General features: G+C 37.6%; 1 protein-coding gene across 2 annotated transcripts in view; it reads left to right on the top strand.

The window, feature by feature from the left end:
* The first annotated feature begins 358 nt into the window (after positions 1–358).
* Positions 359–26,437, top strand: part of LOC306877530 (sodium bicarbonate cotransporter 3-like) — a 46,981-nt gene continuing 20,902 nt past the window's right edge. Inside the window, exons 1-6 of one of the 2 annotated variants that reach the window (XM_079429338.1) lie at positions 359–517; positions 18,702–18,783; positions 21,813–21,956; positions 22,075–22,213; positions 24,698–24,858; positions 24,944–25,132. In XM_079429338.1, the coding sequence (XP_079285464.1) occupies positions 473–517; positions 18,702–18,783; positions 21,813–21,956; positions 22,075–22,213; positions 24,698–24,858; positions 24,944–25,132 (760 nt within the window). In that variant the 5' untranslated portion in view covers positions 359–472. Of the gene's footprint in view, positions 518–9,064; positions 9,515–18,701; positions 18,784–21,812; positions 21,957–22,074; positions 22,214–24,697; positions 24,859–24,943; positions 25,133–26,437 lie in introns of those variants that run through there. The other variant, XM_079429337.1, reaches the window with a different exon arrangement.

The raw sequence follows: 26,437 nt of genomic DNA, 5'->3' as shown, positions 1-26,437 counted from the left end.
TAGTGGTCAGTCTGTAGCCTAAAGGTTAACGACCCCTGCTGTCTACTTGAGCTGTTGAGAGTTTTTGACATCCCTTTTTGTTTACTGTTATCTCTCTCATTCTACAACACATTAGGCCTAAAAACCCCATAATGCGTCTTTCAAAACGTTCAGTTTTCCCCACACTCATCCTCACCGCGAGTTCTTTTCCCTACCAACCAATAGTCAATCAACTCTTCCGCTCCTCATTAATATTCATATACGAGCGTCGTTCCGACGACGTGATTGGCTAGAAAGAAAGCCGGTCGCTCGAGAGTGAGCGAATGGAATCACCTGTCAATCTCCAAAAGGGCGGGATTTGCCAAGCCCAGATATATGTAAAAATACCATTCACACGCTCTCAGTGGCTGTGACACGAACGAAGGGGCTTTTCGATATATCATATTCAAATCAGCCTCCGGCGAGGGACGGAAGAAGTGCACAGTTTGAACAAATGGAGGAAGATAGCGCTGAACAGATGAAACCGCTCCTAACCACAGTAAGCATAAAGTTATTTGTTGTTGTCTCTTCAGATTTGAGTTGTTGCGGGAGCCTGGAGCGTTTCTTCGCGGTTCGTTTCAAAGAAAGGAAAGGGACGGGGATGAGGGAAATGGATGCGGACTGGTTTAAAGCATCACTTCCTCTGGGTTGTTAACGACCCAGGAGCATCCACGTTGTCTTAGTGGACTTAATAGGTGTTTGTTTGGAGATCGTGTGGCTGTGGAAATGCACTTTCATTGTTTTGGGGTGAGCACGCTTCTGCCAGGAAGTGTCGTTTGGATCATTGCGTCACAATAACGGAGAAAGACGACTGGATCTCTCCATCTCTGCCACAAAACATACACCTTATAACGTTTGTTTAATGCTTTATTGTCTTTCCTCAAAATAATGTTCATTTTTGATACAGTTTTGATAAACTATATAAACATTAAAGCAAGAGTTTGGTGTTTATACTGTCTTAATTAGTATCTAGCTGACATGGTTTGCTTTTTAAAAACAGAAATTGGGTCTATTTTGTATGTAACCGTTACCATTATATTTCCCTTTTTAAAATGACGCACTATTCTATGATTTTAAATAAGTCATAATGACATCCTTTCAGGATATGAACACTTGACATTGAAATCCCCTCATTTTTATCACTTAAAATGTCAACATTAACATGAATTTGTACAGTGTACAATTGATTAATCTCTCTCTCTTGCTATTATTATTTCCATAAGTATGCATGAGTAAGTGTGCCCTTTCCTCTGTCCATCTCTTTCATTCCTCAGAAGCTTAATTTCCATGTAGTCATAACCACTTCAGTAAATATTTCCTTTCCTTAACAAATCATGTCAATAGATACTAACAGCCTTAATGCACTTTCAATGCTTGTGTATATTTTCATACAAACAGTACTACATAATCTACAAGGAACAATAACCGTAATTGAGTAAAGATATAGTACGAATATTTGCTCACTTAATATATAAGCTTACACTTTTTTATGAGTAAGTACATAGTAAGCTTGTAAATTCAGTAAAATAATTTTAAATGGAAAACTAAGCAGTGGCTGACAGTCTGTGTCTCATAATAGCATCCAAAATTCAATGGATTTGACTAATCATCAGTACATAGACATTGGACGGCTAAGATAGTATTACGTTCAGAGCATCAGGTGTGTTTGCATGATATTTTGCTTGATTTGTAACATCTGAGATCATGCAAAAGATGAATTAATTTTTTTAATTTTATGGTTGTTTTATTTACATTTGAGTTAGAATATTGTTACTTTTGAATTATTTTTTCAAAGCAGAACATAAGGGCTTGTGTTTTCATATAAACAGTAACCAGTGGGTGCTTGCTATGCTGATTTTTTCCCCCTACAGACAGTGTATTACTGATACAGAAGTACAGTGTGGTTAATGTTGTCAGAACCTCAAGATAACAATCTCTGTATTGCTATTTGCTTCTCTCTTTCCACAATTGCCAGTTTGTTTATGGAAGCTTATTTTTGCCACGGAATAGAAAATACAAAAGGTAATTATGAGAGAATTTTGAGATAAAACTCACAATTGTGAGATATACACTAAGAATTGTGGAATATAAATTTGCAATTCTGAGAAGAAAAGCCAGTATTGTGAAATATAAAATCACAATTGCAAGAAAAACAGTCAGGATTTTTACCTAAAAAAAAAAAAACAGAATTGTGAGATGTAAACTCAGACTTCTGAGAAAAAAAGTCAGAATTGTGTGATATAAATTTAGAATTCTGAGTGGAAATGATATATTTTTGAAGAATTCTGAAAAAAGTCAAAATTCTGAATTAAAACACAGATACCATTTTTATTTAATTTTATTAAATTTTTATTCTGTGGCAAAATAAGCTTTCATACATGTTGGTGCAGGTACACTGAAAAAACGGTGTAGAAAGTTGTTAGTAAATTTCCCTATTAATTACAAAGACATGGCCACTAACATTGAATTAAACATGAAATTTGGAAGCAGAAAAGTGACATTTTTTTGTAAAACCTACTCTATTAATCTTTTATATATTTACAGCTTAAAAAAATGTTAACAGCGTATGTTGTCAATATTATGTAATGCTGTTTAAGGTCCAAATGGCAAATCTGAGTCTGAGACTGGAATCCAGATGAGGAAATGGATGTGGGCTATTGCATAAGTATGTATATTGTTTAGATGTCACTAAACAAAGTTAGCGTTCTATTTATCTGAAAATGTTGCAAATGGCCAGTTCCTGTTACGTAACAAAGAGCCTTGTTGTGATTTCCACCTGTTGCTGACTTCACTGCTATTCATCATCACAAAGGTGTCTTCAGGACAATGATGCTCCACTGTTCTCTGCCGTCACTCTGTCAGGGTATTGGTGATGAGGGAAGATTTCATGGTTCGTTGAGTGTGCGGTATCGTAACGTTACAGCACTGGTTCAGATGATAGATTAGACAGGAAGTTTGGCATTGTTCTCTGGCTGGAGGATCAGCAGCTCTCGGGGGTGCCGGGACCCTGCAGACATTGCTGTTGATAAAGCCACAGAGGGCACAGCTGTAAGCTCAGCAGGTTTGGAGTAGTTGGGGACAGTAGTATGAGGTGCTGTGACCTGTCAGCGTGCAGTAGTCAACACAGTTGCTCTGCAACAACTAATTCACAACAAGTCTTTCCGGTCCCACTTGTTGACAACTGTTGACAGTGATTCTTTGAAAATGCAATTCATTAACTCCGTATTGATCAGGCGTAATGTTGGCACAATATGTGTATTAACTAGGCCTAGAGGGAATCTGAAACATTTCATTTTGAGGGAGAATCTGCAGAATGGATTTAAATGGAGCTGAGAATACTGCAGTTTTATTTGCATAAAGAATATATATATATATGTCACCAAAATAGTTAATAAATGAGCAGAGATAAAAATAGTCAAAGCATTTATTCAGAGGTTGGTTTTGTTGTGCATTTTTGCATCATAGAATATCAAACAAATATCAGTAATCTTAGATGAGGATTTAAAACTGTTCAGCAGTCTGTTTGCCAATGGTTATTAGCTTAATCTATTTCATGTTTTTATGATTTTATCTGAGAAAATAACTTCCAATAGTGCGCTACTTCAGTTTTATTTTCATAAATGGCTGCAAAATATTTGATAGATGAGCACAGGAGGAGTGGGATTTTGTAAATATGGATTTTTATAAATGACAGAATCTTTAATTGCATGTAAAAATAGTTTGTCTACATGGTTTCCTCAGAGGTGAGTTTTGTTGTTGTGTATTTTTGTGTTGTAAAATATTTTATTAATCTTAGATGAGGGGTTGTTCAACAGTGCAAAGTCTGTGTCAGTGCTTGATATTAGCTTAATCGGTTTTGTTTTTATGGTTTTATCTGGAGAAATGATTTACAATAGTGCGTCACTTTAGTTTTATTGTCATAAATGGCTGCAAATTGTAAATAAATGAGCATAGAACCATAATAATAAAAAAAGTTTAATAAATGAGCACAGGAGGAGTATAATTTTTATATGTATTTTTAAAAATAACCAGTCGCATGTAAAAAAGTTAAAGCATTTATTTTGTTGTTGTGCAATTTTGTGTTGTATAATATAGCCTATTTTATTAATCTTAGATGAGGAGTTGTTCAGCAGTGCAAAGTCTGTTTGCTTTGTATGGGATTAGTATTGGTATTAGCAAAGACTATAGAATACCCAAGACATGTCACTGGTATTGTTCTGAATGGGGAAAAATGCAACTCTCAATATGGCCGCTCAATCGCAGGAAGCCCCGCCTTCTGAATGAAAGAAGCCAATCGCTAATCGGTAAAGTCAGCGCATCACTGCAGCTGCAGTTAGAAGTCCTGGTTGCTATAGAAACATTCAGTGCTCTGAGACACACGCTCAGGACTGCGCATGCGCACAATTGTCCGATTTCATTGGTGATTTCAAATATGAAATTTAATCGTAAGCTTAGTGAACAGTTTTGGAGAATTTGATGTTTCCCCATTCAAAGAGATAGGAGCTGCACTTGGATGCCGGAGAGGCGTTTCAAAGATGGCCGCCGAGTGACAGGACTTGTCTTAAAGAGACTTTGGTATTAGTATTAGCTTAATCTATTTGATGTTTTATGATCTTATCTGAGAAAATGATTTACAAAAGTGAACGTTACCTCAGGATTGCATTCATAATGCATTATACATTCATTGCTGCAAAATATTTCATAAATGAGCACACAATGTGTGGGATTTTTTTTTTTTTTAGATGACAAAATATCTGATCACATGTAAAAACAGGCAAAGCATTTCTTCAGAGGTGAGTTTTGAGGTGCATGTTTTGCATCATAAAATATTTTGTTAATCTTAGATGAGGGGTTGAGACTGTTCAGCAGTGCTAAGTCTGTTTTTCAATGCTTAATATTAGTCTGTTTTATGTTTTTATGAGCTTATCCGAGAAAGATTTAGATTAGTAAATGTTACAACAGTATTGTATTCATAAATGGCTGCATTAGGTTTACAATGCTTAGTTTGGTGTAACGGGCCAGGCCACAACCAAATAAGGAAAAGATATTCCCATGCAAAGCTCACTGGTTTGTGTATGACTGTCAGCATCATTACACGCTCCTTCAACAAACTGCTTTATACATAAAGTACTACAGTAAATGCTAAAAACATCAGAAATTTAAGATTAGAAAATCACAGATCAGACTGTGCTCTCTGTCTCTCACACACACACACACACACACATACACATTAAAAATAAATAAGCACAATAAGAAGTGGGAATTTCTCAAACGTTTGTCCTCCGTTTTCTTTAAAGCACACCATCATTTCTACAAACATCTCTCTTGTTGTTTTTCAGTCTCCTTTTCATGTGTTTCCTGTGTCACCTTGTATGTGTAACCTGTTACTTTTCACAATTGAATTGCCATTCCGAGCCCTAGTTAAGTGTGATCCTAGGTAATCCTGTTTCATGTTTCACACTGTTCATGCTTAAACCTGAGGTCTAGTTTGTAAACCCTGGATTACCATGCCTATTTGCATAATTATAAGGCAGATAATGTGATTTACTGAATATGCACTGGTATGCAACCTGTATGATTTAGCTGGCAGATGTGGCTATTATAAAGTTTCATGCATCATCAGTGTTTATTGGAAAGTGAGTTGTTGCATTTCTAGGTCACATTCTTTTAATCATCGTGATTTTGGTTTGCTTACTGACAAAGTATAAGTGAAAGGTGCTTGCAGGGTAGCAGTATTTCATTGTGAATTAAGTTGGAGTGAGTTTTACACAGCTGTGATTGACGTGTCTGTAATGTAGAGCCCAATGATTTCTGCAATGCGGAAAATGCGGATGGAATCAGGTCATAAAATCGGAAAGAATTTTCCAAAATTTTGATGAATAAATAAAGTAGGTCAAGTACACTTAACCAAAATGCAATGCGTCTGTGAATATTAAGGAGAAAAAATATTATCTAAATATGAATCCTGCATGTTCAGTGTGAATGAATGGTGCATTTAATTTAACTATTAAAACAAATAGTCTAGAAAAATTAAAACAGAAAAAAAAACACAATCCAGAAAAATTTAAACTGAAAATAACAGAATAAAATGGATTTCATGGGGCCCAAGTAATGCTTTGGCATGATCGATGCTTAGACAACAGAAAATGGCTAGGGTAACTTGTTTATGTATGTTGACTTTTTGGGCACAAAACCACTTGCCCACGTGAATTGTTTCAAAATTCAAATATGGTGATGTATTTTGGTAAATTTTGAAAATGCTTAGTATATCAACTGATAATATTCACTTAATATTAATGAGTGAATCTTGAAGCATCCACATTTTCTTTTAGACAATCCATTTAACAATGGTTCCTTCTAGATTAGAATAGGACTTTTTCAAATTGCATTATTCTTTGCTTAAACCCTCTCCATTCATACAGACGGATAGGCTACCAAAACGCGAACTAGTGATCTGAAACAATGGCCTCAGCACCCGAAGGGTTAGGGAGTGGGTGACCAGACGTCCCATTTTTCCCGGGAGTCACAATTCATTGTCGATTAACTTAAAGTCAGTGAAGGTGCGATAGGCAGAATCGCGCTGATAGAAGTGCTCTCTTTCGCGCGCGCTCCACTTCTTCAGTTCTCATACAGCGCGCGATCAGTTCTCAGCGCTCAAATACACACACAGCAGTCCACATATCTCTAATGTAGAGTATCTCACGGAAATACAGTCTGTTATGGTTTAAGTGAGCTTAAACAGGTGGGTGAAAACTGAATGTATGTCAGTAGGCTATTACATGCATACCTTCCGTCTTAAATGGACAGCATTCCTAATTATCTGTCATAAATGTTAACCAACAAAAGATGTTAAATAAATGTATACTTGTTAAGTAAACCTACTGTATCTGAAAAATGAGTTTAATTTATATCTCTACCAAAAAATTTCAATGTATTCCAGTTTTTCCAAATTCAATCCTTGATTCACATTTCTCATAACTAAGCTTAATTGATTTGGTCTAAAGAGAGAAGAATTAATGACTATTTTTGTTTGAATACTACATATAAAATGGCTACCAAAATAAATGTTGGTAACTACAGTTTGACTGAAAGTTGACAAAAATGCAATAACTTTTCGTCGACTAAAACTAGACTAAAACTATGAAAGACTCAAATGACTAAAATGTGACTAAGACTATGAAGCATTTTCGTCTCAAGATAAAGACTAAGACTAAATCAAAAATGCCTGCCAAAATTAACACTGATACAGACAGCGTAGCTTCTCGGATTTAATTACAGGCATTAACAGCTTCACTCGCTGAATGGCACTGACTTCCCACAAAGGATACTCTGTCAGGGGCAACAGGTGTGCGTTCTTCCTCTTCATGAGCATAGTATCAGTGTGCTTGCCTACTACTTGTTTAGTATGTGTACATGAAACATTTGTTCTGTTTCTCACATTCGATATCACAACTTTTTGCTGGACTTTTTTTTACACTTGCTATCAGTGCTTTTATGGAAAGAAATGTAAATGATTTCTTCTCTCTAACATTTTTTCCACATTAATTTAGCCAGCTTAAAGTTATAGTTCACCCAAAAAATGAAAATTGTCACCAAGACTCACTGTCAAGTTTTATGAGTTTATTTCTTCTGTTGAGCACAAAAGATGATCATTTGAAGAATGTTCATAACCAAGCAGTTGCTGGTAGCCATAGCCCTATGATTTCCTCGGTGTGGAAAACATGGACAGATTCTTTTGAGAAAACGTTTCACCATATCATATACAGAAACCTAAAGGCCAACCCGTAAAAATAAGTTTGGTTTAACTTGAAGAAACTGTTTTATTTTAAAAATATTTCTTAATGTAAAAACTATAGATAAAACATTATTTTAAAGGAATATTTACCAGAAAAATTATTTACCAGAATTTTTAGCAGAAAAATGTAAACACACAACATGGTATTTCTGAAAAAATTAATTAATTAACTATTATTATTGTCAATAAAATCAATTCATTATAGGTGCTTTTGATTATTCAAATTGAACAAAACCAGAAAATTGAATTTGGTAAAAATAAAACCAAATTTGAGAAAAAAAATAAAACCGATTCCATAGGGCCTTAAAAATTTTATATTTGTTAAACTTTTAATAATTGCTGTTAAATATTGTAAGTTTCATGAGTTTTATGTCAATTAGACACATAAATATATATATATATATATATATATATATATATATTATTATTTTTTTAATTTTTTTTTTTTATAAAATTTAATTTAACCATTAAAACAATGAAGGAAAGAAAATTAATCCAGAAAAATTACAATTGGGAAAAAACATAAAATGGTATTTGGGAAAAAATAAAACTGATTTCATAGGGCCCTATAATTGACTTCCATTGTATGAAAAAATTTGAAGTCAATGGCTACCAGCAACTGTTTAGTTGGCAACATTCTTCAAAATATTTTCTTTTGTGTTCAACATTAATTATACAGGTTTGAAACAACATGAGGGTGAATAAATGATGGCAGAATTTCTGAGTGAATTATCACTTTAAGGTGTTGAGTTTTTAAGAACAATGCAATGATAACTAAGTGCAATGCAATGGTGAGTAAGGGGCATTTAAATTAGTCTAAGCAATCTGATTTTATATTTGATACTTTTCACACCATTTGCTTGCAGTGATGATGTATTTTCCAATATATTTTACACTGTAAGCGATGCAACAAAAATAGAACACCCCCATAATAATCAAAAAGGCGTAGACACTGTGTAAATAAGAGATTCATTGTGCAGTGTAGACAGATTTGTTGATTATAATGTGATTATCCTAGCTTTAATAGTAGCCTGTGATATTGCTTTATATTTCAAACCCTGAATGTCCTTTAACACCTCAGGGCAATGACACTCTGTCCCGGCAGCTTCCTAGCGCTCAGGCCATGTATAGCTCCAGTGCTGTTTGAAGCCAAGCACTCACCCCTACTCGTGGAAAAACACATGCACGCTCACAACAACACACCCTCACACTCAGATATAAATAACACCTCATGTTTAGGTCTTTGCAACCAGGAGTGAGACCCGTCCGACGTCAGCATGAGCGTGCACTGGCAGCATCTGTATTCTCTCACTTCTGCTTCCTAGTCAGTGTGACATAGACACTTTTGCTCCTGATCTTGGTAGAAGCAGACTGCCGCTCTAAGGAAGTACGTGGAGACTTCCTCTTCCACAGATCCTGATTGTAGCTTGTCAGTACTTTTTGATTTTAACTAAATGATTTAACGCTTCAGGTTGACCTTTGTTTTTCATCATTAGCTCTTGTAGCAGATTGTTTTTATGAGCTGGCTGAATGATCAAGATTTCCGGACCTTATCATTTAAGAAAATGGGGTCTTAAGTGCTGTCTGATTTTCTCCAAGTGACAAAGTTTTAAAGTCCCTCCCCATGGTCTGTGAATGATGCAGGACTTCTGGGGAGACATTGTGAATCTGAGGACCATCAGAGGAGCTACGATATTCTCGGTATGTTTTTGGGCTCACTGTTGTGTATCTAACCTAATTCAGTTTTTCTTGAGCTTGGAGCATGATTCAGATTCTACGTTGCTCATTGAATATGCTTTGTCTTGGTGTTAGTGTTTGCTCAGCGTGTTCTATTTCAAAACATTGCCTTGGGAACACAGTATAGTGTGTTTAGTGTGAAATTTAATTCACACGAGTGAAATCTGGTGCTGTTTCATTGAAAAGAGACAAAGTGTGTCAGTGGTCTCAAGACACCTTGCCTGTCACGTGTCGTTCTAAGTCCACATTGTACCCTTTGCTGTGTTTTGCCCTTTGGGGTGATATCTGATTCCACGGCACTCAGGAATGCTTGGACAGAGGCCCGTGACGGGACAGGGCCACCTTGGTTTTTTTAAATACACAGGACTCTCTGTGAATGTACATGGCCGTAATGGAGATCATGAAAATATCTGAAGACTGTTATGAAAATGAATGTTGAAAATAAAAATATGGCATGAAAACATGTCTATGAAAGATGAACACATGATTAGATGTTAGATTGTGATTATGATGCAGCAATGTTATTAAAAAAGAAGCATCTAAAAAATAATAGCTGCCTGAAGTGAAGCTGACTTTATGCCATTAAACTGAAACCCGTTCTATGACACTTCCTATGATATTAATCAGATAACTTGGATACATAACATAAACGTAACATTACAGTTTGTATCTGCACAAAAGGATGCATATGCCTGTGAACTTTAAGTTACGCGCTATAGCGAGCGAGAGAGAGGGAGAGCTCCCGCCGTGATGCGCTTTAAGTGAAGTGAAGTGAAGTGAAGTGAAGTGACATTCAGCCAAGTATGGTGGCCCATACTCGGAATTCGTGCTCTGCATTCAACCCATCCAACGTGCACACACACAGCAGTGAACACACACACACCGTGAACACACACCCGGAGCAGTGGGCAGCCATGCCATTTATGCTGCGGCGCCCGGGGAGCAATTGGGTGTTCGGTGCCTTGCTCAAGGGCACCTCAGTCGTGGTATTGAGGGTGGAGAGAGCGCTTTAAAGGGGTCATATAATACCCATTTTCCACAAGTTGATGATATTCTTCAGTCTTAATGAAAAGCCTGTAACAGTTTGATTAAAATTTCTCATTTGTAGTGTAAAAAACACCTTTTTTACCATATTGTGTCATCCTCCTTTAAATGTTAATGCGCTCTGCTGACCCCGCCCCTCTCTTCTGGCCGCTCTCTGAGGGAGTGTTTACTTTAGCCGCATTCATCGTGAAACTTGCTAATTGGCACATTATTAGGAAAGGCGATTTGCAAAGATTCATTTAAAAAAACCTTGTACTCACTTCTTATGGAGGCGAAGCTGGATCATGAATGAGTAGTAGTAGGCATCAGTTCCCTTCAGAACCAATCCTCTTCAGCGGCTCAGATGACGGAAGTAAATGACGACTGCTATGTTCATCATTATATCCAACAACAAAACACCTCAGTAGCTTAGGAGTCATTCTTGTTTACATCTGCTCCGGTGGTGAAACAACTGACGACAGCTCATTCAGGGCGGGTCTGAGGTAAGACACCAGTGCAGTCTGTGCTAAAAGCTACTGTCAATCAAACTATCGTGGGAGGGGCCTCCGTCCATGTGACGTCACACCGAGATCGGCTCGATTTGAGAAAGGGGTAAAGATTTTAGTAGATAAAAGAAAGAAAAAAAAAACACTGGGTGGATTATCATATAGTGAATGTACAACGCTCTCTCCACCCTCAATACTACGACTGAGGTGCCCTTGAGCAAAGCACCGAACCCCGACTGGTCCCCGGGCGCCGCAGCATAAATGGCTGAGCACTGCTCCGGGTGTGTGTTCATGGTGTGTGTGTGTGTGCTTTGGATGGGTTAAATGCAGAGCATGAATTCCCGAGTATGGGTCTCCATACTTGGCCGTATGTCACATCACTTTCAATTTTCACTTTCACTTTTAAACAGTGCGCTGAAACACGGGCAAGGTTCTCATTATAAAGCTTATGTCATTAATATTTATGGCAGATTTGTGCTATATTTTCATCTACATTATCAAGTGATTCCTAAAATCGCCTGCATGTTTTCGAAGCCATACGAAGTACGAAAACAATTTTAATTGAAGTATGCCTATTGAACAAATATGACGAAAAACATCACTGCTGCATTATTATAGGATCAGTATATATATCAGTAATCTAAAAGCAATATAACCTTCTCAATATCGGGAGTTGCATTTGAGCATGAAACTAAACACTGGTAATATACAGTGCATTCAGCTGCATGTAAATAAATGTTAACATCCCAACGCATCCTGTATTAGATTAATCAGATATGTATGTAGCTAACCCAGACATCACTACGTGACTTCAAGCCAAGCTTCTCTCTCATCTCACGTCTATACTTTGAACAGCATGCTGTTGCAAACTAAACAATCAGAGCTCAGGGTGCCGCCCAAAGTACTGCTATAACCAGTCAGACTTTTTTTTTTTTTTTCACGATCATCGTTTTCTTGATCAATCATCGCTGTCATGGCCGAGTACTCGATCGCTGATGCACATGCCTAGTTTGAAGACATCTGGGCATCGAGGTTATGAGTTTCTGGAGTTTTGCTGTTGGAATTTGGTCCCATTCTTGCCTGATATATACTGTAGGTTTCCAGCTGTTGAAGAGTTTGTGGTCGTCTTTGACGTATTTTTCGTTTAATAATGCGCCAAATGTTCTCTATAAGTGAAAGATCTGGATTGTAGTAATGTCAATGAGAGAATCATGCCGATGAGTGATGCAGTGTCGTCTGAGGGCCCGAAGACCACGGGCATCCAACAAAGGTCTCACAGAGATTTCTCCAGTTTCTCTGAAACTTTTGATGATGAGATTTGCAAAATCTTTGCAATTTGACGTTGAAGAACATTGTTTTTAAAGTATTTCACAATCTTTTTACGCACTCTTTCACAGATTGGAGAGCCTCTGCCCATCCTTACTTCTGAGAGACTCTGCCTCTCTAAGACATCCCTTTTATGTTACAGACCTGGGCCCGTATTCATAAAGATTCTAAGAATCCTCTCAGAGAGCTCCTATTTTAGCTTAAAAATTTCTAACTAGGAGTCTTAGCTTAAGAGTGATTCAGGACCAATCTAAGAGCAACTTTGAGCAAGGAAAAGACAAAAACTTTTATCTTAGTGAGGAGGCGGGGCTGACCCCGTTGCTATGAATGACAGTCTTTTGAAGACTGGTTGGTTGTCAAGCAGGAAATAAGAGCGCTTTTAAGAGTAGGGGATATTATAAGCCTTCACTTTGAAATTACAGGCATATTTTTCCTCTCTCTCTTTCTCACACAAACACACACACACACACACACACACACACACACACACACACATTATGTATATATATTTTTTATTTACAATGCTGTCATACTTACCATGTTTTATAGGAAATGAACAGAGACATATAAGCCTAATAAGTGCTGTAACATAACAGACCCAAATCATCACTGCTGCATAGTTGCATTTTTCCAGTTGCCAAATATGTTAATGTAGCGATTACGTCCATTTCTGGCGCTATGGCATTTCAGCGCGGTGTCAGAGATGTTAGCGTGTCTCTAATAAGATCGGTCACAAACATGATCCCTGCACGATCTAATGTGTAGCGTCTTATTAACTCACTGTCATGCATTGTGTGCAACACATTTCTTCTCCCTCTTCATGTTTCGTCCATTTTCTCCACTGCTAAAGAAACTCTTAAGCCTCTTAAAAGTCCTCGTCCGTACTCCTAACAATTTTGGACTTAAGACCTCTTTTAAGGGTTAAGATGCTTTCTGAATTACTTTTTTCTTTGCTAGGATCATTTCTTTAATTTTAAGAGGAAAAACCCACATTTCTAAGAATTTTCTTAGAATTTTGTTACTAGGAGCAACTCTTAGCACTAAGGTTCTTCATGAATACGGGCCCTGATGTCAACTTAATTAGTTGCTAAATGTTCTCCCAGCTGAGTATTTTTTAAACTTCTTGCTTTTTCAGCCCTTTGTTGCCCCCGTGCCAACTTTTTTGAGACCTGTAGCAGACATCAAATTTGAAATGAGCTCATTTAGTGGATAAGTGTAAAATTTCTCCTTTTAAACATTTGTTATTTATGTTCTATTGTGAATAAAATATGGCCTCATGTGATTTGAACGTCTTTTAGTTTTCATTTTATTCAAATTTAAAAAATGGCCCAACATTTCCGGAATTTAGGTTGTACTTAAAACACTGTTGTGAGTAGGATTAATTTATTACGCATCTTATCCAATGCCTCCGTTGCTAATTCCAAAACGTAATTTTAGACCTAGTAATGAGGCTTGAGCCATTGATAACTGCAGTTATAATAATGCAGTTAAAAAGTTATTAGAGAGAGAGAGAGAGAGAGATTACCTCTCATCAAGACCTGTCTGGAACTATGTTTGCCCTGCATTTCCCTGAAAATAATTGCACACCTTAGAACCCTTCCTCAAGCATTCTTCGGCCTGTAGTGTAAAACAGTTTAATGGACAGGTAGTTCCGAGTTGTATTAATCACGTTCCTTTATTAATGTGCTGCTTTAATTGACGCTCACACTCTCATACACACACACACACATCACTTGGACACAGAGATTGGAGATTGCGCTGTGCTCACACAGAAACATCCTGGAACATAACTTTGATACTGAATTGCTACACTATATTTCTCAGCAACGAAGAGGTAAAATCGCTGTTTTTGAAGTAGCTAAACTCACAGCTGCATTGTTTGTTGAGAGATGCACAGATGCAGATAATTCACACATGCAACTGTCATCTGTCTCTCTCTCTGCTTCGTGTCGGGTGGTTCTTTGCCTCCATGCATTAAAATTGTTGCTGTGCAATTGTATAATTTTAAATAAATTTACAAGTCACTTCAGGAATTAAGAATGATAAATATAGAGGTCATGTCACATAACACTTTATACAGTAGAGATGAAAACAGGAAAGAGTATCAGTGATGCCATATTCATCAATTTTAAGACCAATCCAAATTTTGATGCACAGAAATTCTAAAAAGTCAATAGTGCCATTATTCAGCTCCAGTCAGTACAGTGTTAGTTGAATTCAGTTCAATAACTGTGTTATGGTTATCAGTTACAAAAGTTCAATTCAGTAATAAGCAGCTCAACTGAAGCTCATTACTCATCTCAATACTGTTCTCATCCTCAGTGTAGTCCACAATTCAGTATTACTGAATATTAAGCTCTCAGAGTTACAATGATGGTTCGGTGTTTGTTGTTATTTGCTAAGGAAATAATATAAGGTTAAAAAACAGCTGAATGTCCATTTGGACATTTTGCAGGTGTATGTTCTTGAAAGTCTTTTCTCTGTTGTGGTGTTCCACTTACAGGTATTTAACTTCATGGATATTTCTGGACATGTGGCAGCCCTGGTACTATTGTACCACGTTTTCTCACATCATGACGGCCAATGTATTACGCAAATGTCAGTTGGTTATGGCTTGATTTATTTTTACCCTGTGCTCCTTTTGAGTGAGCTCAGAAAAATGTGGCCTGAAATAGTTTCGGGGTAAGAATAGCTGTGAATGTGATCTGACTATGGTTACATCATCCTTGTCATACAGCTGTCCAGAGGACATAGTTGAATCTATTGTTTGTTTTATAGTTCTGAGCTGGAATGTGCAATGATAGTCAAATAGTCATCCAACAACCAACTAGTTGATTAGAAAGGTTGATTGATTAATTAGTCTAAATTATTTTATATAATAGTTTAGATATGCTTTAATTAACGTATTAACATACTGAAAAGTCATGAAATGAAAAGTCACATATGTTTTCTTATTGCATGATGATAATATTATTGTGTATCAAATACAATCGACTACATGCTCACATTCATTCTTTTTAAGCAAATGCTCCTTTTTGGGTAATTTGTTCCTATTACTTATTTTGAAAAGTGTTATTTAATTTTTCATATTTGTGAGTGGTGTCACTAGAATGAAAGCGGTTACTTTGTTTTCTCACAGATCTATGCAGCGTTCTGTTTGGAGATTTGGCCTGTGCATTAGCAATAGCAGGGAATTGTGGGAATTGGATTATTGTCTGGGGAACTTAAACAAATATGCAGTAGAGGGACTTAGGCATAGTCCTAAGAATACCCTGGGTCGTATCTGGAAAAATGTCGCACAATCACCGTCTCTAATACACCAGCTCCTTCTGCAGCAACCAGGAAAATGTTCTCACAGACATGCAGATTTCTCTTGGGAAATTTGGGACAATGTTGTCTGGTGTACTCTTGTGTCCCAAGAGTACTTTAGAATCTCTTCTAGGATTCAAGTGGAAAATGTTTCTCATTTCACAATAATCATGGTGCCCATAGTTTGTGGCTTGGTTCTGATAATGGAGGATGTGGAGTTAACTTTGTTTGGGCCCAATTAAAGCTCATTTGCTGCGTTATCACTGTCGGGCCAAAAGCGGGTGTGCTAGTGCATGCCAGGGCCAGTCGCTTTTCCACTGTCACTTCTGGGGCTTGATCGTGCCTCGTCTGTACTTCCTCGGGGCCAACAGCCAAGGTTTTTTGGTCCGACGAAAACCTTGGGCCAAAACGGGCCAACTGGGGCTGGAGGAGTGGTGAACAAAGGCGGAGTTTCTCCACGTCTGAAGAGCGTCAGCGCTGCGGATCATTGCATAAAGTTAACGGCTATAACACCAGCATTAAAGACTTTTAAAATAATTTTAGCTCAACTCACTTTCAGACAGCAGTGAGTGTTTGAGAGAACTTTTGTTTGAGATCCGATGTGGATTATGATCACCATACAAGGCAGAAATATTTATAAGCGGTGCAAAAGACTATGCATGCTAGCCAGTAAACATCAGAAATCAGACGTCAGCTTCTCATTCAGGTGTTCATTTTTCTAATAAGTTTGATTTTAGTTACTTATTTGATGCTATAAAAACCGGGTGTGGTGTCGTGATTGTGAGCTTGCGATTGGGTCTGCGGGAGTTTGATACCGCGGCTCCACCTCACGACACTACTGCGCAGACTCTGGCTCCAAATGACGTAATTTACTCAAGATGGCAGCGGCCATACTGAGATGCTTTGGCTTCACTTTCTATAGTGGAAGGAAGTGGAGACGCGACATCCATCTTTTTTTACAGTCTATGGTGGAAACACATTGTGATTTGGGCTCGGTGCTACAGGTCCAAGGCTATTAGCTCCACCTGGCCCGTTTAAAGCACTGGCTTGCACTGGCCCGACAGTGGAAAAGCGGCTATTGTCTTTGTATAAAGTGAGTGGGCAGGCTAACAATTATAGTCTTTAATTTACAGTATATTGTCTCTAAATGTGACTCAACCTATTAAACCCAAGTGGTTGGAAAATATTGTGCAGTAGACATATTATAGACTGGAAATGGACATCTGCAGCATGCATTTAAAGAAGTTTAGTCTAAGCCTGTCTTAGACAAAATTATACATTGTTGAAATGTCCTGTGTCCTAGACCCTCATGATAGAGCATCGATAAGCATGGGTGTAGAAACCATTATTATTAAGGGGGACATGTCCCCCTCACTTTATAGGAGATAATCATTATTTTTCAAAGACTCATGCCTTAATGTGTCCCTGCCGTGTTTCAGATCCTGCTTCTCTGCACACAAGACAGGTGCCAAAAGACAGCAGCTGTTAGATGATAATAGAGTTTCAAAGCACGTCTTATTTTAGAGACATGTTATTATGGGCACAGGTTAAAAAAATACTACATTTTTTTTTAAACTTCCTGAAGAAGCTTTGAATGGTGATGATGACTGATGGCAATTTATCATATTTTTATATTTAAATCTAATTGTCCAATAACTGATAAGCAGAAACTTTTTTTCAGCTTACAAGTACAGTATCATTACAATAAATCATCATCAAGAAATGCACAAATAAATGTTGTTGTTATTATTGCTATGATAACTACTGTTTAAAGGTGGGGTAAGCGATTTCTGGAAGCCAATGTTGATATTTGAAATCACCAAAACAAACATGCCCCTACCCCAAAAGGGTCTCGCCCCTATTTTGATAGCTCCGCTCCACACATACGTACAACCCAGGTAACGATTAGTTCTGTGAAACAAAGCAAAACCAATGTTACTCACCGATCGAGAAGAAACAAAACAAACCTCAGCGTCCGATCGCAGGCCTTCTGCTCCTTCAGTTCTCTCCAGCGCTGGAAAGCTGATTTGATGTTTACATGGGTCCTACTTATTGTAACACCGTGTCCACACCGGACACGAGCAGCGCGACAAAATACTATAGAACTCATTGTAACCACTAATAATGCTGTCCTACACTGGATCCCAACAGTAAGCTGCTGCCGCATTCTATTTATGACGTATTGACACAAATTTCAAATGATTTTCAACGGTTGCTTTGTCGTGTCCAGTGTAGACAGACTTTAGCTGGCGCAACATTACAACTGTCTTGTCCGGTGTAGACCAGGTGTAAGCCTCCTTTTGTTCCGCAGAAGTTTTCCTCTTTTGTTTTTTTATCTGCCATCTCTATCATTCTGTCGGCGCTCGGCTTTGTTTTGGTACTCGGCCCCGACTCATTTTCTAAAGCGTTTTTGAAAAAATGCATACCCCACCTTTAATATATATATTTATACATGTATGTATGTATATGTATGTGTGTGTTTAATGGGCTGGTATTTAATTTGGCTATTTATGTCTGTAACTACAGTTAAAGTCCAGTTACATGATGGGTTACAGTCCATGTCAAAGTTGAATATTTTAGGTTAGAGGTTTGTTCTGATCCATAACTGTTAGTATGAGCAATAATGCCTGAGCAAGAATCACTATTTATTTTTATATTTATGTGGATGTGCAGTTTGTATTTTGATTCTGGTCTACTATGTTCATGTTGGCTGAGGTAAGTGTTGTTCCTGAGTTTTGGTTCATTTGAGACAAAATGAATGAACTCTAGTTGTTTGTTCTGTGACCTGTTCGCTTCAGTTTTGTGCCAAAGAGCGTATTGTCAAAAACAAGTCTTAAGCCCACTTAAAGTATAAACTCTTGCACAATTCTCATTTATAGCCAGACGCAGGCAGTAGTAACTGGAATGGCACCCTCTTGTGTTGCCATGGATTGTTTGTTTACTCTGGTGTGACATTAATTCATCCTCCTTTATCTCTCTCTATTCAGGGCAATGATGATGAAGCTGTTATTGATCAGGGGAAAACCAGCTCTACCATCCACACAAACTTTGAAAAAGAGGAACTTGAAAGTAAGTCACTCCCTCCACTTCACATAACCCCCTTCTTTATTTACCCCTCATAATCATATGCGTTAATTTTTCTTATCCTCAAGCATACCATGTGGTCTTTTGGCACATGGAGGTGTACAGTAAATTTCTGCAGTGTTTTCACTCATTACTTTGGGTGTGTTTTAAAGCACAATGATTAAAACCATTCCTCCCCCTCAACCTCATTTCACTCTCTGGCTGAGTTCATTGAGGTTTTTGACCTTAGATGTGTCTTCTTGTCTGGAGAAAAATCTAATTTTTCTACTCAGACTAAGGTCCATTAGAAAGCTTATTCTGTTTGACAACATCTTGTTTAAGGACTGATTTAAGCTTCAGGTGCTGCGCCATACAGGTTTAATATAATTCTGAAATGATTGTAATGAGGGAACTTGTTAAAAGTAACGTACAGTACGGGCCGCTATGCTGGCCTCCTGCTTACTTTAATAGCATTAAGATGGATTAGACAACAGCTCAAGATCTAATTAATTAAACTGTGCCTGCTTGTGTCATGCATTCGGTCCCACCAGCATTAACTGCACGCTCTATTCCTCACATAAAACACTATCCTGCACTAAACATTCTTGTTTGTCTTCTTTCACTTTCTCTTTGACCACCGACGTCATTTTAAGTCACAGGAAGCCAAATGCTTTATTCAGTATGATGAAGCATATTTCTCAAATGGATTTGGTTACATTTTACTGGAATATTTAATCAATGAAATCTGTTAAAGGGATAGTTTACCTTAAAAATGAAACTTCTGTCATTTCCTCACTTATATCATTTCATGGCTGACTGACTTTTGTGAAAGACAAAAGAAGTTGTTTAGTCTGATGTTTAAAGGGATAGTTCACCCAAAAATGAAAATCCGTTCGTCACCATCAAGTTGGTAACCAAACTGTTAATGGTAGCCATTGACTTCTATAGTATGAAAAAAAAAAAAACCTACCAGTAACTGTTTGGTTACCAACGTTCTTCAGAATATCTTCTTTTGTGTCCAACAGAAGAAAGAAACTCATAAAGGTTTTGAACAACTTTTAAGCTGCTCTTTTCCAAGTAAATAGTGACCATGGCTTGTCAAGAAAGATTTTCACACCAGTGTTTTTAGTGGATGATTTAAAATTTTGGTCTGTTCAGAACACTTTCAGAAATTGTGCTGGTTGGAATATAGCACATGAATCATATGGACTACTTTCATTTACCTTTTTGGAGCTTGACAGACCTAGTCCCCATTTACTTTTATTTTATAGAAACATCTACTTTTGTGATCCATTGGAGAAAGAAATAGTCATGTTTGGAGCGACATGAGGGCGAGTAAATGAAGACAGATATTTTTTTTCTTTTAATAAAAAGAGTTCTAGATCTCAGATAGGATTCTATTGTTATCTAATCGTAACAGTCAAGTCTTTTTAGTGCCAGTTTGAACTCCTCAGCTTTATGTGGTTTGATATCTTTATTTTCTTGTTTTTCCTGCTATCTGAGTAACTTGGCTGATTATTGTAATTAGTAAGGACCAGGATGGGTTTTGTAGCTCTGCACAGGGCTGTTGTTTTGAAGCTGGTGTTTAGGGGAGTGCCAAGATAATATGGGAGGAAGCTTTAGTATTGGTTGACCCACCTCCACACCCCATTCCTTATTGCTCACAATGTGTTGCTTTGTGTCCACACTGCTGTTTTCTTCTCTATCTAAATATGTTTTCCATGTAAACTAAAACTTAATTGCCATTAGTGTTTCATTTATTTAATTATGTCCTTGGAGACCTTTGACCTCAGTGTGTATGGAATTCAACAGTGACTCTGTTCTTTGTGGAATGTGTGCTTTGCAGGATTGAAGCACAAGATAATTTACATTGCCTCTGTGTCTCGATGTTTTCAAGAGCGACAAAGTGTGTACTCAGCTCTCAGCCTCCCTTGCATTCTATGCACAGACAAGCCTGTGAAATTGGTGTAGACACAGCTGGCGTTTACACAGACCACACGTGTTCACACACTTCCCACCCTCACACTACAAGCCGGCTGAATGAAGTTAGCTTTAAATTGCTTGGTGTTTTCTTTCCTTGTTCACATCATTCTTGTGACGCAAGCAGCTTTTGCTTCCCAGAAGCCTTCCTTCAACACAATAACTCAAGCATGGGTGGCAGATTTAACTTAAGCTTTCCCTAAAGCACGTCAGAGACAGTTAAGATGCTATTTATGTGTTTGTTAAAAGCACGTCGGATTTCTCGCACAGTTTGTTCACAGTGTTAATTGGTTTACGTGAAAACGTGTCACTTTTTTACTCTAGGGGTTTTGTTTTAAAAATCCCATGTATAACATATCTCCGTGATGCTAGAGTATTCTGGGTGGATATATCGGTACCATGTTGGTTATCCACCAATGAGATTTTCTTTACGGTTCAATAATTGTGTATGCATATTTCCCTTATTCCTACTTTTTAGGGTGTTTTCAGACCTGTACATTGTTTGGTTTGTTCCGAAACAGGGATTTAATTTGTTACAATGTTGCATTTTCTTCTTGGTTCGGTTCGCTTTAACATGGCAGCATTGCAAAGCATACCAAACTTTGTTTATGCAAGTATAAACTTTTTTTTAATTAAAAAAGTAATAACAATGTGTTAGCAATAGATAATTTTTGTCTCAAAATAAATAAAATTCAAAATAAAATTATTTAAACAAAATAATGCTCTTACACACACACACACACACACACACACACACACACACCAATAAGATATAAACATGTTCTTAGTATTAGTGGATGGTGCATTTATTTTTTCCGTTTATGTCGGCATCATTTTTCTTTGTGCATTTGAAATTTGGCTCAGGAAATGATTATTCCTGAGATAGACTTACTCAGACAATTAATAATTCATCTTCTGGGTCTGGAACACTGTTTGTGTCTGGAACACAATAAAATGTTGTATTTGATCTCTTCTTTTTCCTGTACATAATGGACTTAAAAAGGACTTCCTCACATGCAGTACAGGACAGAGTAATAAAACCTTTCTCTTTATAGGTCACAGGGCAGTTTACGTGGGCGTACACGTACCTTTAGGAAGACACAGCAGGCGTAGACATCGCCACCGTGGTCACAAGCACCATCGGAAAAGGAGGGACAGAGGGTCCGAGCGAGAGGATGGGAGAGAATCGCCAGCGTACGGTAAGAATAACAGTCTAAAATGTCTCGATGCAACTAATTTTCATAAATGGTAATAATTTCCTTTTTTGCTTTGAGTATCTTGACCCATTGGTGTTTTTTTTTTTACTCATGTCTGCAGACACTCCCTCACAGAGGGTCCAGTTTATCCTCGGCACTGAGGATGATGATGAGGAGCATATTCCTCATGACCTCTTCACTGAGCTCGATGAGCTGTTCTTCTACGATGGACAGGCTTACGAGTGGAAAGAGACGGCTAGGTGAGCAAACAACACTGTGTGTAGTGGTTGTTTTTGTGGGTTTGCTATACTATATACACTCACCGGCCACTTTATTAGGTACACCTGTTCAATTGCTTGGTAACACAAATTGCTAATCAGCCAATCACATGGCAGCAACTCAATGCATTTAGGCATCTAGATGTGGTGAAGACGACTTGCTGAAGTTCAAACCGAGCATCAGAATGAGGAAGAAAGGGGATTTAAGTGACTTTGAACATGGAATGGTTTCCACCATCTCTAGGGTTTACAGAGAATGGTCCGAAAAAGAGGAAAATATCCAGTGAGTGGCAGTTGTGTGGATGAAAATGCCTTGTTGGTGTCAGAGGTCAGAGGAGAATGGGCAGACTGGTTAGAGATGATAGAAAGGCAACATTAACTCAAATAACCACTCATTACAACCAAGGTATGCAGAAAGCCATCTCTGAACGCACAACACGTCGAACCCTGAAGCAGATGGGCTACAGCAGCAGAAGACCACACTGGGTGCCGCTCCTGTCAGCTAAGAAAAGGAAACGGAGGCTACAGTTCGCACAGGCTCACCAAAATTGGACAATAGAAGATTAGAAAAACGTTACCTGGTCTGATGAGTCTCGATTTCTGCTGCGACATTCAGATGGTAGGGTCAGAATTTGGCGTAAAGAACGTGAAAGCATGAATCCATCCTGCCTTGTCTCAACGGTTCAGGCTGGTGGTGGTGGCACCACCATTTTCTTGGCACACTTTGGGCCCCTTGGTACCAATTGAGCATCGTTTAAATGCCACAGCCTACCTGAGTATTGTTGCTGACCATGTCCATCCCTTTATGACTACAGTGTACCCATCTTCTGATGACTACTTCCAGCAGGATAATGCACCATGTCACAAAGCTCAAATCATCTCAGACTGGTTTCTTGAACATGACAATGAGTTCACTTTACTCAAATGGCCTCCACAGTCACCAGATCTCAATCCAATAGAGCACCTTTGGGATGTGGTGGAACGGGAGATTCGCATCATGGATGTGCAGCCGACAAATCTGCAGCAACTGCGTGATGCTATTATGTCAATATGGACCAAAATCTCGGAGGAATGTTTCCAACACCTTGTTGAATCTATGCCACAAAGAATTAAGGCAGTTCTGAAGACAAAAGGGGAAGTCGTGGCCTAATGGTTAGAGAGTCATACTCGTAATCCAAAGGTTGCGAGTTCGAGTCTCAGGTGGGGTGAGTGAATGTACAGCGCTCTCTCCAAGCAAGGCACCAAACCCCCAACTGCTCCCCGGGCGCCGCAGCATAAATGGCTGCCCACTGCTCCGGGTGTGTGTTCACGGTGTGTGTGTCTGTGTGCACTTTGGATGGGTTAAATGCAGAGCACAAATTCCGAGTATGGGTCACCGTGTGTCACTTTCACTTTCAAAAGGGGATCCAACCCGGTACAAGCAAGGTGTACCTAATAAAGTGGCCAGTGAGTGTATATATCACAAATGATTAAGCTGACAAAGATGGAGTGATTTAACATCAACACCGAATTATATAAAAAAATATTGAATGAAGTTATTTAATACGTTATGGAATGTTGCAATAAATAAAAGTACAATAAAATGTAAATATGAATAAGGTGTGAAAAACACTTTCATTAGGCTTATATGTATTGATTTGAAATATTTATGTATTCAGTTATTTTGTGATAATAGTGATTTGATTTGTTGCCTGCCTTATTTTTTTTTCAAGGTGTATTTCATTTAACATTACATGAGTTTTCTCATTTTAAGGCATATTACATAAAAAAACCCTGTATTTCACGTCTTATTGATTTGTTTTTAAATTTTATTGTACTTTTATTAACATTCCATGGTGTATTTAATCATTTCATTTTTATATTTATTTATTTATTTATTTAGTGTGTCAGATTGCTCCATAATAAATGGCTATTTTGACATTATTTGCATTGACTGATTAACAGAGTTTAGTATTTTTCTGTTATGAATATGATGCAAAACACATTTAATGTCATGTAAAATGCACATCAAATGTCTTATTTGCTAACATATTAAATTGACTTTTATATGTCCTATTATATACATTTTATATATCCTATTATTTCAACCAGTGGCCTCCTTGTTCTCTAGACATGGACTTCAGCTTTGGTCCAGAAAAAATATTGGTATACATGGGCCCCAAAAAGTATTTGGACACATTGTAAAATGTCTGAATGTTATTACATTTGATGATAAAATATCAAACCATGTGGCATCTGCTAACAACATAATGCTAGACATTTTATAAGAAGATTTTTGGAGCCATTTTCACAATGACTTTAAACCAGCTGGTCTCAATTAATTTTATGTGTGATGTTTCCTTGTGTGATTTCCTCACAAGGTATAGTTCTTAATATAAACTATGGAAAACCTGAATGTCTGACAACCAGGAAGTGTCAGAATACTTGTTTTAATACTTGGTTAACTTCAAATCCTATTTGGTGCAGGTGGTTGAAGTTCGAGGAGGATGTAGAGGATGGCGGAGAGCGCTGGAGTAAGCCCTATGTCGCCACACTTTCCCTGCACAGCCTGTTTGAGTTACGGAGCTGCATTCTCAATGGCACAGTCATGCTGGACATGAGAGCAAACACCATTGAGGAGATAGCAGGTAACATTTGGCCGATAGATAAACCCTTCTATCTCAGCTCGAACAAAATGAATGTCTGAAAAATGAATGTCTATCCCTGTCCCAGACATGGTAATAGACAACATGGTGGCGTCTGAGCAGCTGGACGAGAGTTTGAGGGAGAAGGTGCGGGACGCCGTACTGAAGAGACATCACCACCAGAATGAGAAGAAACTCAGCAATCGCATCCCGCTCGTACGCTCCTTCGCCGACATAGGCAAGAAACATTCAGACCCGCACTTGCTTGAGAGGAATGGTGAGAGCTTTTGCTTTGCTTGACTTTTTCTTTCTAATATTACTCAAAAGATCACTTTTGAACAAGATTCTGTTAAAACCACCACTTTTTGATCCTTTGTTCCCACTCAAAAACAAGAAATGAAGAAAGTAGGGATGTATAGGGTCCTTGAGTCTGTGACGAGCAGTTATTATTAGACATCTGACAGGAAGTATATGTGACTAGATGTGCCATTTCTTTCAGTGCATCTGACAAGTGCATGACACGTATTATTGTTTGTTTCTCAAATGCAAGACTGCATCCTCTGGAGGTCACATTTGTAGGCTGCATACGTCATCAAGCCTGGTTTATTTCAGTTAACTGAGCATTACATTTGCAAGTCAAAAGCATATTACAACAATTTAAACTTAACTAAGAACAATGGTCAAATTTATAACTGTTAATATTCTACATTAAGATCTTCTTTATGACGTATGCAGCCTATAAATGTGACCTCCGGAGGATGCAGCCTTCCGTTTGAGAAACGACCATTGACTGATTTCAGGCCATCGCTGTGTGCTGTGTTGGTTGCATTTCCTGTCTTTACTCACACCACAACGTCCTTAAGGACGAGCTAAAGTCATGGTGTTGTCATTGCTTGCATAAGGCCTGTTTCACATGGCACGTATAAGTGATGCGTGAACCTGCTGTATAACAGAACAGTGGCTTTATACAGAAAAATAAAATAATTTTATGCTTTTTTACAAATGTTTTTGAAAGAAGTCTCTTATGCTCCAACAAGCCTCCATTTATTTGTAAAAAAAAAAACAAACAATTCTGTATTTTTTCATAAATAGAAAGTTCAAAAGAACATGTATTTGAAAGAGAAAATCATTTATTACAAATATATTAAATACATTTATGCATCCTTGAATTTATTGAATTTTTATTTATTTATTTTTTTAATTAACAATTAATCTACATTGATTGGAACTCAGATCCAAAATGTAAATCACCAGGATTCAGATAGGTTTACTGAATGGAAAGTACTGCATGTTCAGGTTACTGCATGTGGAACTTTCTTCAAACCAAGCAAACAATTTTATGTATTTTTCTCCTGTTTTTTTAATTTTTTTAATTTTACTTCATAAAAAAAACTGTATATAATATAAATAAATATAGCAAAAGATTGTGTTGATAAAACATTTTTACAGCAATTCCAACATGTTTTCTGCTTGATTCAGAGTTGTGTTGTGTTGCAAAAATAGGCCCATTCAGAAACTTCTGTGAAACAGGCCTATCCCTGAGTTGAATGAGGGTTCTGTGATGGTTTACAACAAAAAACAA

This window comes from Barbus barbus (assembly GCF_936440315.1).
Source record: "Barbus barbus genome assembly, chromosome: 12".
Lineage (NCBI taxonomy): Eukaryota > Metazoa > Chordata > Actinopteri > Cypriniformes > Cyprinidae > Barbus > Barbus barbus.
Note: the sequence above shows the minus strand (reverse complement) of the source record. Positions and strands in the feature narration are given on the sequence as shown.